This window comes from Odocoileus virginianus, unplaced genomic scaffold, assembly GCF_023699985.2.
Source record: "Odocoileus virginianus isolate 20LAN1187 ecotype Illinois unplaced genomic scaffold, Ovbor_1.2 Unplaced_Scaffold_4, whole genome shotgun sequence".
Classification (NCBI taxonomy): domain Eukaryota; kingdom Metazoa; phylum Chordata; class Mammalia; order Artiodactyla; family Cervidae; genus Odocoileus; species Odocoileus virginianus.
This window is the reverse complement of record NW_027224266.1, coordinates 3,777,110-3,791,548: the sequence shown is the minus strand read 5'-3', so window position 1 is coordinate 3,791,548 and position 14,439 is coordinate 3,777,110. Positions and strand designations below refer to the sequence as shown.

The following is a 14,439-nucleotide window of genomic DNA, read 5'->3' as shown; positions in this document are numbered from 1 at the left end:
CCCCCGCGTGCGGCCCTCATGGAGCTGGCGCTTTCCCGCCGCCTAGCAACCGCCGGCGCAGGGGCGGAGCCTCCGGAAGGCGGGGCTTGCGTTCGCTCGCCGCCTGAGGCGCCACGCGCTGCAGTTCAACAACGCGGATTTCAGATCCCGGCTTCCGAGCTAAGCCTTGACCGCACGGAATTGGCTGTGCGGCCGTCACCCGCACCGCGGCCCATTTGCAGTCGGAAGAATCGGGCCCTAGCCGGCCGCCGTAGCCGCCTCTCTCTCTCTCCGTAGTGGGCGGGGCCAAGGCTGGGGTGACCCCGCCGGAGCTGCCGCTGCCAGCGACATGTTCAAGGTGAGAGAGTGGAGCCGGGTCACAGCTGTCACCGCCCCCTCCCGGCCGCCCGGAGCCCTCCCCGCGCTCTCGTGGGCCTCTCCGGGGACCAGGCCCGGCTCGTCCCGAGGTTTTTCCCGCCTCCGGGCCGGCTGTGTCCCGGCCTCGCTGTTCATTCAGAGGTCCGCGTGGAGCGAGCGGCTGCCGGGCGGAGGCGTGAGACCCGGGGTGGCTGGGTGGGGCCTTTTGGTTTGTGCTCTCGTGAATAAAACACTTAAAATTTTAAAGTACCCCTCAAAGTATCCACCCTCCGGCTGGTCGCCTCTTGGGTTCGTTAGAAAAGTTAGGCCACATCAGGGCACTGCGGGGTTCGGCTTTGGTTGCCTGGCAAGGTCAGGTTTCAGGACCTGCTGTATGAATGGGGGAGGGTCACCTTTGGAGAAGCTGCTGCAGGAAGTCGGAGAGGCTGGCCTGGGAAGGGCTGGATGAGAAGGAGCAACTGGAACTTCTCTCCTCCTCCCGGCAAACGTTATATAGTATGAACAAATTGACCCCCTTCTTTCCATTTTATGAACTCGTGTCCTTTGAAAGAAGTTGACTTTTACAGTGAAGACTGTCTCGAAAATCTGCATTTTAATATGAAGACATTGTTCTCCTTTAAAAAGAGTAAATGGTATTTGTATATCATGAAAAACAAATCCCAGGCTATTAGAAAGGAGTCTACAAAGTCGAGTCTTGAAGCAGTGCACTCATAAAATAGTGCTAATGAAATGTCAGAATTGTACTACTTATGGTTTATGGCTTTGGGGGCATTAGGACAGAATAAAACCAGACCATGGATTTGGCCTTCCACTTGTGGCGTTGCCACTTTCCAGCTGTGTGACCTTGGGCAAGTCACTTGGCCTTTCTGTGCCTGATTTCCTATTGGTGAAATTGGGGAACTAGCTTCTACCTTGTAGGGTTATTATAAGGAATAAATACATTAGGTTTGAAGCACTTGGAAGAGGCCCTGGCACATAGTGACATCTAAGTATTTGCTTTTCTTTTGCTTACAGGCAGCTCACAGTTTAGTTAGGAAAACAAAGCACAAAAGCATCTTGCATTTATTTCATAAATTTGTGTTGAAACACTTACGTGCTAGGAGTTTGGCTCAGTTTTAGGGTTGCAACAACTAAGGATATGCTATGATCAGTTTACATTATTAATGTACTGTGGTAGTAAAAAGAGTAGAATCTGTCTTACTAGGGGTTCTCAACCTGTGGATCTCGTTCCCTCATAGGGTCTGTGAGTAGAATTCGGGGGTCCCTGAACTTTGATGGGAAAGTATAATCTTTTTCACTAATCTTCTGGTGAAGTTTAGCATTTCCTTCAGTTATGAATGTAGGTAACTGTTTCAGTTATCCATTTTTGGATAATGACCTTGAAACCACAATGATTTTTTTATTTCTCACCACCCATAGGTTGGCTGGGCAGTTCTAAATTCAGCTGGTGGCTAGACTACAAGGTGGCCTTTCTCCCATATCTGTGGGCCTGGGGCCCGTCAGTATGGCTATCTTGGGCTTCCTCACATGGTTACTGGTTTCCAAGAAGGCTTGTCCTGAGGCATGAACACCTGCTTGCATCACATTTGCTGATGTCAAGACAAGCTACATGGCCAAGCCCAGAGTCAGTATGGTGGGGACTACACAGAGCATAGATGTGAGTACATATGGTTCACTGGGAGCAATTCATTTAATAAGCTACTACAGCAACAAGCTACAGTAGTATTAGCAGTACCTGTCACCAGTCGAAGTCAGTAGGACCAGTGCATGTCACAAACATTGTCATATCATATTATAGTTGTTGCAGATCTCCAAATATCATTTATATTCATCATTACATCAAAATTATAGTAGTTCTAAGACTCACTGTTATATCTTATTTAATGAGCTAGTAAAGAAACACATTACTGTATCAGATTTTTGGTCTTAAAAACAATTATACTGCACTGTAATTGGCATTTTACGCAATTAGAAGCATTTTTTGGAGAAGGGGTCCAAAGGACTCATCAGACTGCTGAAGAGGTCTATGGCGAAAAAGAGCAAGGAAGCCCTGGGGACTTCAGACAAGGCAAGTTTTGAGAGATGGGAGTTCCTCAACTGATTGAGTTGGGGAACAGCAGCAGTGGTACTCCATTGGGAAAGTGCCACCAACTTAGTTCTGCTGTATCAAGGGAAAGATAAAGGGAACTGAAATTGTTGAAACTTTTTTTTTTTAGTAGAAAAGCTCACAGCAAACCTTGGTGGATACTAAAATGTAAGGAGGAGGAAGAGGGGAGGCCAGAAATTTTTGAAAAACAGGGGCATAAGATAAGTATAAGTAGGGGCATAAGAGTGACATTTAGAAAATGAAGAGAGGGAAGTTCAGGGATGTTAGTTCAGTTCAGTTCAGTCGCTCAGCCGTGTCTGACTCTGTGACCCCGTGAACTGCAGCACGCCAGGCCTCCCTGTCTATCACCAACTCCCGGAGTCCACCCAAACCCATGTCCATTGAGTCGGTGATGCCATCCAACCATCTCATCCTCTGTCGTCCCCTTCTCCTGCCCTCAATCTTCCCAGCATCAGGGTCTTTTCAAATGAGTCAGCTCTTCGCATCAGGTGGCCAAAGTATTGGAGTTTCAGCTTCAACATCAGTCCTTTCAATGAACACCCAGGACTGATTTCCTTTAGGATGGACTGGTTGGATCTCCTTGCAGTCCAAGGGACTCTCAGGAGTCTTCTCCAACACCACAGTTCGAAAGCATCAATTCTTCAGCGCTCAGCCTTCTTTATAGTCCAACTCTCACATCCATAACATGACTACTGGAAAAACCATAGCCTTGACTAGACAGACCTTTGTTGGCAAAGTGATGTCTCTGCTTTTTAATATGCTGTTTAGGTTGGTCATAACTTTCCTTCCAAGGAGTAGATGCTTTCAATTTGGGAAAACCCAATGGCATAAACAGTAAGGAAAATTATCTCATAAAATCCAGAGAAAGGGTGGATTCCAGTGGGTCAACAATGTCTTCAGGGTCCCCATCTCTTTTCTTGGCTTTCCGCAGTAAGATTGGTTCCCCTTAAGTTTGCAGGATGACTACTAGTAACACACACTTTCTCATCCACTAGAGCAAGAGAGGACAAAACTTCAGACTTGGATTACACTCTTCCTTCAATCTGATAGGTCAGCTTATGTCAGGTGTCTGCACCTTACCCAATAGCCAGTGCTGGGGGAATGGCATGACCTGATGAGCTTAGACAAAACAGAATCAGCTCAGGATGGGGTCACTCTACCTTAGTCACCTGGGAGAGAAATGAATCCATGTACACAATGGGACACTGGAAACTGGATGTGCAGCAGCAATGTCTGTTACAGAAAGATGAGTTAGATGGGTTTGGAGAAGTGTTCGCTGATTTGGTCAGTTTGGTTGGAAGACTCATGATCTTTATACATGTAGGTTTACTGGTGGAAGTGAAAACTAGATTAATACGGGTTGGTGACTGAAAGATGAGTTAATGCGATTTAGAAGATTGACTGTCAAGGGAAGTAGGAAGAGTATAGTAATTAGAGGGACGTGTTAGGTCAAGATTTTAGAGTTGTTCTGTGGTTGTTGCAGTATTCAAGATTTGGCAGTGTTTATGGCCTCGGGAAAATTCCATAGACAGAGAAACCTGGCGGGCTACAGTCCATGATGTCACAGAGAGTTGGATGCGGCTGAGTGTGCATGCACGCAAACAGACACACCCCATGGCCTTGGGAAGAATGTAGAGAAGAAACTTTGTTACAAAAGAGAATCCCTCAGCTTTGAAAAGGAGGAGAGATAGTCCCTTCCACTTGTAAGATGGAAGGGAAAGAAGGATGGCAGTGATGATAGACCACTGCTTCTCAACTAGATGCTATCACCTGCCTTGGATATGTTTTAGAAACTTGGTTGGTTCTTCACATCTTTTTTATTAAAAAAATTTGGGGGGCATGCCATGTGACATGCGGGATCTTAGTTCCCCAACCAGGGATTGAACCTGTGCCCCCTGCAGTGGAAGCATGGAGTCCTAACCACTGGACTGCCAGGGAAGTCCCTGTCTTTCACATCTTTTAGTTGTGTTGAACATTCATATGCTGAAATATAATGCTTATAAATCTTTCCTTTTCATTCTCCATTGTGTTACCATCAAATCAATATATTGATCTCTTTTTTTGGACTTATGTGTATAGGGCTTCCCAGGTGGCACTAGTGGTAAAGAACTCGCCTGTCAATGCAGGAGACATAAGAAATGTGGGTTTGATCCCTGGGTCGGGAAGATTCCCTGGAGGAGGAAATGAGCAACCCACTCCAGTACTCTTGCCTGGAGAATCCCATGGACAGAGGAGCCTGATGGGCTACAGTCCATAGGGTTGTAAAGAGCTGGACATACTGAAGCGACTTTAATACACAAAACACATATGTGTAGGTGATGAATTTTACTTCAAGACACTGGGTTGGCCAAGAAGTTTCAGTTTTTCTGCAATCTGGTATGGAAAAACCCTGAATGAACTTTTTGGCCAACCCGATAGCAGGAGTTACTTAGAAAATAATTTGTCATAAATGTCAGTGTTGAGACTTCCCTGGTGGTCCAGTGGTTAAGAATCTGCCTTGCAATGCAGAGGACATGGGTTCAATCCCTGGTTGGAGAACTAAGATCCCACATGCCTCAGAGGAATGAATCCCGCACACTGCAACTAAAGAGTCTGTGGGCCAAGATGAAGATCCTGAGTGTTGCAGCTAAGACCTCATGCAGACGAATAAATATATAAATAAACAAATATTTTTTAAAATGGAGGTGTTAAATCGAGTAGGTGAGGATCAGGGCTCCTCAAACTTTAATGTGCATGCGACTCTTGTTAAAATGCAGATTCTGATCCAGGAGGTCTGGGTGGGGGCCTCAGAGTCTCCTTTTTTTTGACAGGCTCCTGGGTGATTTATTTATTTATTTTTAATCTTTAAAATTTTATTTTATTAAATTATAGTTGATTTACAGTGTTGTGTTAGTTTCTACTGTATAGCAAAGTGATTTTCTTTTACACATTCTTTTCCATTATGGTTTAGTACAGGATATTGAATATAGTTCCCTATGCTCTTCACGTTGTCTTTTATCCCACAAATACATTTTTTTTCATTTATTTTTATTAGTTGGAGGCTGATTACTTTACAATATTGTAGTGGTTCCTGGGTGGTTTGGATGCTGCTTGTCTCCTTTCACAATTTGAATAGCAAGAACTGAGGCAAATTGGGAAGTGAATGGTTTTTTTGTGTGTGTGTTTTCCAGGTGAGTGATTTTTATCAGCATGGTGAGATTTGGAAGAGGCATTGACCAAAGAGCAAAAAAGATAAGTTAGAGGCTTTGAGGGCTCTGCTGAGAACTGCTACTAGCCCTCTCTCATGATTGCAGCCTGGGAGTGGGGATGAGCAAATGGTAGGGATTGATCAGGTGTATCAGCTTGTGTCAGCTAGGACTGGAGGACAGAAGAGTTGATGATACAGGTGTTGACGGAAAAAGTAAAGTTTGTGTGGCTGGTTATGTGTATCAGTTCAGTTCAGTCGCTCAGGCATGTCCGACTCTTTGCGACCTCATGGACTGCAGCATGCCAGGTTTCCCTGTCCACAACTCCCAGAGCTTGCTCAAACTCCTGTCCTTCGTGTCAGTGATGCCATATGTTATATGCATATACAATAAATTAGAATATTGAAACTCTTAACCACTATTTAGGTTTAGCTATCCATCTTCAAGTCAGTAGGGGGCGCTGGTGGATTACAAAACACCTTTGAAGAGCTGCCCAGTATTTAGTGCTTTGGCTTCCCCTGTAGCTCAGATGGTAAAGAATCCGCCTGCAATGCAGGAGATGCAGGTTGGATCCCTGGGTCAGGAAGATCCCCTGGAGAAGAAAATGGCAACCCACTCCAGTATTTTTGCCTGGGAAATCCCATGGACAGAGGAGCTTGGTGGACTACAGTCCATGGGGTTGCAAAGAGTCAGACACGACTTAAGTGACTAACACTTTCACTTTTTTCCAGTATTTACATTCTATTGCAGGAAGCAGATTTTCCAGGTGCTGCTGCCAGAAGCTTGAATATTGACTTTATACACCCAGTCTCCAGATTCATGTTACTAGATTTCATTCATTGCACATATGTCTATCATAGTTCATCTATGAGTTGGGCACTCTACTGTACCTTGCCGGGTGTAAATGAAACGACCCATTTTTTTTTAACCTGGGAGAGAATCCCCAAATTTGGCCACATAGCAGAATTATTTGTGAGACAGTCTCCAAGTTGCTGCTCATGGATCTGATTGAGTTTTTAAGTGAGGTCTAGGAACCTCTAGTTTTGAAAAAGCCCCTCAGGTGACTATGAAACCTAGGTTTTAGAAGCTCACGCTGTGATCAGTGGCACAGATAGGGATAGTTCATTTGGATGCACTGGGACAAGTGCTCTGATCTAAGAGTCAGGGAAATGTGGAGCAGTAGTTCTCAACCTTGACTGCATGTTAGACTCACCCGGGTAGTTTTATAAAAATTTTATCTATTTTTATTTTTGGCTGCCTTGGGTCTTTGTTGCTGCGCAAGGGCTTTCTCCAGTTGCGGAGATCCAAGGCTTCTTGTGGAGCACAGGCTTCGGTAGTGCAGGCTTTGGTATTTGTGGCTCATGGGCTTAGTTGCCCCAAGCATGTGGGATCTTCCCAGACCAGGGATCAGACCTGTGTCCCCTGCATTGGCAGGCAGATTCTTAACCACTGGACCACCAGGGAAGCCCTCACTGGTTAGTTTTTTATAAGTCCCTGTGCCCAGACTGCACTGGACCAATGCCATCAGAATCTCTGGGGTTGAGCTCTAGGCATCTAGTTTGTAGGGCGTGTAGGCAAACTTGAGGAGTACTGACTTAGAGGAACAAGCACCAGCAGGGGGCATCAGGAGACTTGGTAGAGGAGAGCATGCTCTAGTCCTGGTCTTTGAAACAGGGCAGACAAGGTTGAAAGAGCCTTCTTAAGCAGAGAAAAAGCTCATGCAAGGACACAAGTGAGAGTTCAGTGCCAGGATGAAACCTTGGGCTTCACCGTGTTACCTGGGGTGAGATACTAAAGTTTTCTGTAGCTTTGTCCTCATCTGTAAAAGAAGGATAGGACTAGTTGCAACCTGGGACTTCCCTGGTAGTCCAGTGGTTAAGACTCTGTGCTTCCAGTGCAGGGGGCTCAGGTTCAATCCCTGGTCAGGGAACTCAGTTTCCACATGCCAGTTGGTGCAGCACCCTCGCCCCCCCTCCACCCCCTGCAAAAGACTGGTACCAACCTTAAATTGTTGTGTGGATTTAAATTAACTCAGACCCAGAGTTTAGCACAGCGTTTGGTACAAAGTAAGTGCTCTGTAGACATGAGCTGTTAATATCTTTTAGTTGGTGTTTTGTGTAGGAGGCTGCTATGGTAGTGTTATGGTGGTGCACAGTCTTGGGACTTTCCAAAATTATTTTTTAATGTCAAAACTTGGTATTTGATTGGATGTGGCAGAGTTGGGAGAAGGAGAATTTCAGGATGCTGCCCAGGCTTTTGGCTTGGAAAATTGAGTGGCTGTTAGAACTATTGAGTGAGATGGGAAAGTGGAAGAAGGCTGAGTTTGGCTTGAAAGAGATGATAACTTGCTTTTGAACAGGTTGGACTTGTAGAAGTTTCTGTGGACATTAGAGGTGGTAATCAGTTAACATGGAAGTAATCAGTTAACATGGAACCCAGGAGGGTGGAGTTTTCCTGAGAAGAGATGTGGGCTGAAGGTAAAGGAATCATCAAATGCCTCAAGGGCTAGAAGATAGCCTAGTGAGAGCTGGTCTATGTCACTTCCTTCCTGTAGGACGGAGATCTGACCTGTACTCAGAGCTCACTGCTCAGAGGGGCCTGAGGTGACCGTATCCTTGGCTCTAAGGTGTTATTACCTTGCATATGCTTTGTGACTGTTCGGTCTTGATGTAATGCCTTTATTGCCTGTCTTTCTGAAATCAATTTTCTTATCATGAATAGTATGTTACTATTGTAAACTGAGGGGAGAATTACACTGATAAACGGAAAAAGAAAATCCTCAGTGAATACATTTTGCTCACATAAAAACATATTTACATGCAGAACTAACTGAATATTCTTCCTTTCTTACCCTTCAAAGATGTTGGGTGGTAGGATCACAAAGGAGAAGGAAAAACTGCTCTGTACCACAGGCTGCAGTCAGAAAGCACAGACTCAGGTTCTAGTTGTGTTTCTGGTTTCTGGCTGAGCAACTTTAATGAGGTTTCTTTATCTCCCTAAGTCCCCTTATCAGGATGCTGTGGGGACAGTAACAGGCCCCTCCCATATGGCACAGGGTTGTTGGAAGGTTTAGATGCAATAATATATGTAGGAAGAATGGTAAACTGCCAAATACTAAACAAATGTGAGGTACTTTTGATGTCTTTTGCATCATACCTGTCCACCAAAATGATCTAGAGTTTCAGGTTAGCACTATCGACCTAGGACTATAAAAAGTAGCTCAAACTTGAGTAAATTCACTTCTCATTTGGAACTGAATTCTGCTCAGGACATTGTACCACTCTTCCCAATGACTTTGAAAATGCAAATAGCTTCTCATGTGCAGCTAACACTGGAAGAAGAGGAGGAGGAAGTAGATGAATTATACCCTAAAAGAATGGGGAGCAGAGACAAAATGGGGAACAGTAGATAATGCACTTGACATTTATGATAAATTTATTGCCCCATGAGACCTATGCATATTTACTGACTTTTTATGATTTAAAGGTTTAATGTTTTAATTACATGTATATGTACTCCACACCCATGTCCTTTCTAGGCTAGCTGGGACTTCTTACAGGCTGAGAAATGAACTTTGATACTTGTTTGTACAGTACATTTAAAATTACTGCAAGTAGTTAGATGCACAAGAAATCTCTGTAGCAGTGATACATACCTATTTCAAAAACTTGAGAATTAACTTATAATATGACAGGAAAGTACCAAAAGATTTTTTTTAAATGAAGGAATTAGAAGAGTTTGTATCAGTTGATTTTCCCCAGTAATGTTAAAGTGGAAATTTATAGTTAGTGCATACAACATGAAACTTCATATGGATATTTTCAGGGAGGAAAAAAACTCGGTCCCAAGATATATTTTAGAATTTGGAAACTACTTGTTTTTCACTTTTGCTGCATGGCCTCATGCCAGTTTTATTAGAAACCTTGAACTGCCAATTTCTTAATATGGATTTCAAAACTTGCTTCATTGTACACTAAAACTTGTAGAAGGAGGAATTTAGAGCAAGGGTTGTCTAGTTTTCATTATAACTTTGAATATCAAACTGTGTTTTCATGATAATAGCATTATAGACAGTAAGTAGTATTTTGAATGAATATTGTTCTAAAGGCACTTTAAATACAGCCACCCTCTGTCTTCCTACTTCTTTCTCACTCTTTGAAGCAAGCAGTTTGTTTTGTTCCAAGCCCTCACTGGCTCCAACTTAAGGACGTCTTTGTTTGGTTGGGTGAGGATGAGGAAGCCTCCATGGGAGCTAGAGACAGGTTTACAAGTGCATGTTCACTGCTTTAGTTGGGACACGGGCACAGTGGTTTCTTTTTTGCAGATGTTCCTATTCATTCCTTTGAACAGTCTTTTAAAATAGGATATATGAAAACAATAAAGGTTCATTTTTCTTTTTTCCCCACTCTGTAGATGTCAGTCTTGTGAAATAACAGCTTGCTTTTTTTGTGCTCGCTGAAATGAATCTCCTTTGCCATGAAAGGTGCTGCTTCATGTGTCATTTGATGACATGGGTTAAACTGGTGAGTGAGCAGGTGAACACCGACTGATAGGAGGACTCCAGCGAGTTTCCTAAACCGTTTGCTAATGGCTTACCTCACTTGGCAAATATTGACACTGAGCCTGTTGGTAGTCACATGGTTTGGTAGCACTGTTAAAAGTTGCTGTGTTTAGTCCAAATATTGACTTTTCCTGTTTTTGTTCCTTATTTTCGCAGAGATTTTCATTATGAATCTAGACGGTCATCAGCTGATTTGAGCCTTCCACATGATATTTTTTTGAAAAAGAATTTTGCAGTTTCCTTTTCTTTGAAGAATAAAAAGCCTGTGAATAACTGAGATGAGGTTAGGGCAGTTGTCAGTGAGTTCAACATTCTCTGTGCACACAGTGGTCTGTTAGGAAACAAAACCTGGGTGTAGATAGACTTTACTTTGACAGAATACCTCTTCCTCTTAGAAGATGGAAGTCCTTTTAGTTGTTAGAAAATGTAGAAGCATTTGAAAGGCAAGTCTTGAAGTCAATATTCCCTTATGTGTTTTTTTTTTTTTTTTTGCTGCCTATATTTCCTTAACTTAGAAAAGATTGAATGGATCTTGGGATGCCATTCGGGTTTAGGTAAGCACTGTTAAATTTCTGTCTGAATGAGGAAGTTCAGAATAAATTTGCTACATGATAAATTATATGTCATCTTTGTTCCAAGGCTGTGAAACCAGTACAGCCCAACCAGATGACTCAAAACCTGCCTGAATGAACAATTATCTCACTCTTTGGCTCTGAGGTTTCCTTCCTGTTTATCAGATAAGTTTATTTATTTTTGTGTGTGTGAATTCAACAAAATTCTGTAACTGTTTTAAAAGATGAAACAATTGCAGATAAAACATATTTGCTTTGCATTGCTGACCTAATTTTGTGGTGAATTCTGCCCTCCAATGATAAAATAGAAGGTGGTTTTCTGGGAAAAAAAATGTTAATCTTGAAAACAGCCTTGGTTTTTTTCTTCCCTTATCTCTTTAGATCACAGTGTGTTTATAGTGGATGAGGAGGAACTAGAAAATATCAGTTACCCCAGCACAGAATTAACAGAATTCAGAGTTTCTCATAAGATAGTTCTATGTTTGTCATAGTTGGAAGACAGTTTTTCTTTTCGTTGGTTAAAGTCTGAGCTCTTAAAATACTGACTTTATAGTCCTTTCACTGTGAAACAGATCGAAATGATTGTGGTTTGTCTTGTTGAAGTGTAAGGGCTCCCAGATTTCTACATGCAAATGAGGGCCTGTCAAAATAGTCATTATTAAGAGGACAGATTTAATTACCTTGTCAATACATTTCTTCCAAACATGCCGTCACTGATCAGTATATTTATTCCAGAAATGTCATCTGATCAAAACATTTTATCCTTTTTCATTTGGAATTACCATCACATTTTCTGGCAGATTGTTTAGAATATCCTCAGGAGCCAGCCATTTTTGTTTCTTTCATGTTATAAAGTTAATATTCATTGCAAAAACTTCAATATATTCATTTAATTCTAAAGAATTATCCTTAATCCCACCACCTGTATATAACCACTGTAATATCTTTTTCAGACTCATTTCTGGGCATTCTTATATAGATATCCTTAGTTTGATATTTTCAAAAACCTCACAAATCCCCCACCTCTTTAAAAAAAATCTAATTTATTTCATTTTCTAATCTGCTTTTATTTAAGATATATTGAGATGTTTTCTTACAGTCTTAAAATTCGATGTGAAGGCATTTAGAAATGAAAGCTGTATGATTACATATTGAAAGTAAATTTTCTTTATTAATTTGTTATATAAATAGTTATGGTAAGTTCTGATATGATCTATCAAGGTTACTACTTTGGAGAGAAAAAAAACTTATTTTTGAGGAGGAAAAGGTATACTGTATTTTTTTCTGGTTGCTTTTTTTGGTGTTTACCACCTTAATCATTTTTCTTAAGTTCCATACTTTTAAATTATGGTGATAAAACTCATATAACATAAAATTTACCATCTTAACCATTTTTAAGTGTATTGTTCAAGTGTGTTACATATATTCACATTGTTGTGGACAAGATTTTCATGTTACCAAACCAAAGCTCTGTACCCATTCAACAACAACTCCACATTTTCTTCCCTACAGCAAAACCACCATTTTGCTTTCTGTTTCTATGAATTTGACTACTTTAGATGCTTCATATAGATGAAATCATACAGTATTTGTCTTTGTGACTGACTTATTTCACTTAAGGTTCTAATATTCCATTGTATGTATATATGGCATTTGCTTAGCCATTTATCTGTCCATGGATAGTTGGGTGACTTTTCACCTTTTATTTGTTGTAAATAATGCTGCTATGAACGTGGGTGTGCAAATACATCCTTGAGGCCCTGCTTTCAATTCTTTTCCATTTATATCCAGGAGGGAAATTGATGGATCATACAGTAATTCTGCTTTTAATTTTTTGAAGGGTTTCCATGTTGTTTTCCTTAGTGATTGTACCGTTTTATAATCCCACCAATAATGAATGCACAAGGGCTCCAGTTTTTCTCTTATCTTCTCCAGCACTTTTATTTTCTGTTTTTATTTTCATAGTAGCCACCCTGAGGGGTATGAGGTGAAAAAATACCTATTTGAAAAATTGTGTAAATCATGCTAAAATAATTTTTCCTTGTAAAAAGTCAAACAGTACAGTTATGACAATTATCTGTTTTCCATCATCTGCGTCCCTCTAATCCTCTTCTAAGAGAAAGCCTCTGTTACCGGTTTGGTGTGTGACCCTCCAGATTAGGAAGGATTGCTGTATCAAATGTAGGTACTGTACTGAATGCTTATTATGGGGGGAGGCATATTCTTTTGATGTTTGGAGAATGCAGACTCATTTAGTTTCTCTTTATTTTTTATTCAGTTTATGGCACATTACTTTATTTTTCATTTATTTTTATTAGTTGGAGGCTAATTACTTTACAATATTGTAGTAGTCTTTGTCATACATTGACATGAATCAGCAATGGATTTACATGTATTCCCCATCCCGGTCCCCCCTCCCACCTCCCTCTCCACCCGATCCCTCTGGGTCTTCCCAGTACACCAGGCCCGAGCACTTGTCTCATGCATCCAGCCTGGGCTGGTGATCTGTTTCACTATAGATAATATACATGTTTCAATGCTGTTCTCTCGAAACATCCCACCCTCGCCTTTTCCCACAGAGTCCAAAATTCTGTTCTGTACATCTGTGTCTCTTTTTCTGTTTTGCATATAGGGTTATCATTACCATCTTTCTAAATTCCATATATATGTGTTAGTATACTGTAATGGTCTTTATCTTTCTTGCTTACTTCACTCTGTATAATGGGCTCCAGTTTCATCCATCTCATTAGAACTGATTCAAATGAATTCTTTTTAATGGCTGAGTAATATTCCATGGTGTATATGTACCACAGCTTCCTTATCCATTCGTCTGCTGATGGGCATCTAGGTTGTTTCCATGTCCTGGCTATTATAAACAGTGCTGCGATGAACATTGGGGTGCATGTGTCTCTTTCAGATCTGGTTTCCTCGGTATGTATGCCCAGAAGTGGTATTGCTGGGTCATATGGCAGTTCTAATTCCAGTTTTTAAAAAAATCTCCACACTGTTCTCCATAGGGGCTGTACTGGTTTGCATTCCCACCAACAGTGTAAGAGGGTTCCCTTTTCTCCACACCCTCTCCAGCATTTATTGCTTGTAGACTTTTGGATAGCAGCCATCCTGACTGGTGTGTAATGGTAGCTCATTGTAGTTTTGATTTGCATTTCTCTGATAATGAGTGATGTTGAGCATCTTTTCATTATGGCACATTACTAAGGACAGCAATGCAGCCTGATTTGGGCAAAATTGTTTATTGTTTTCATCATTTTGTTTTACCCTAAATTCTTTCACATAATCTATTTTTTGTTTTATGTTCTTCTTTTAGAACATGAATAACCTCAAAAGTATTGTCAGTTTTCATAGACGTAAAAAAAAATCCCTATCAGATCTTTCCCTCTTAAACAACTGGAAAGAATCAGATTAAAAGCATTTTGTTTTTAAGTGAAAAATGCTTTCAGATGGAAATTTTTGCAGGAAAAGTTGATTGAAGATCAAAGAAGTAGTGTAACATTTAGGGAGAAAATACATAATTGTGCCTCATTTCCTATAAATATAGGAATATCTAATTTTAAATGGCATTTACTTTTAAAATGTTCCCAAATGCCATTTATTTTCCACCCACAGTGATAGATACAAAAGTGATGTTATCCAATAACT

At 41.2% G+C, this 14,439-nt stretch overlaps 1 protein-coding gene and 1 non-coding gene across 3 annotated transcripts in view; both read left to right on the top strand.

Moving 5' to 3' along the window:
- The first annotated feature begins 133 nt into the window (after positions 1-133).
- The window catches only part of APOO (apolipoprotein O), a 59,971-nt gene continuing 45,665 nt past the window's right edge, over positions 134-14,439 (top strand). The window contains exon 1 of one of the 2 annotated variants that reach the window (XM_020903060.2): positions 134-337. In XM_020903060.2, the coding sequence (XP_020758719.2) occupies positions 329-337 (9 nt within the window). In that variant the 5' untranslated portion in view covers positions 134-328. Of the gene's footprint in view, positions 338-1,823; positions 2,015-14,439 lie in introns of those variants that run through there. The other variant, XM_020903059.2, reaches the window with a different exon arrangement.
- Positions 7,507-7,579, top strand: TRNAG-UCC (transfer RNA glycine (anticodon UCC)). The gene has a single exon. It is a non-coding gene; the product is annotated as a tRNA-Gly (tRNA).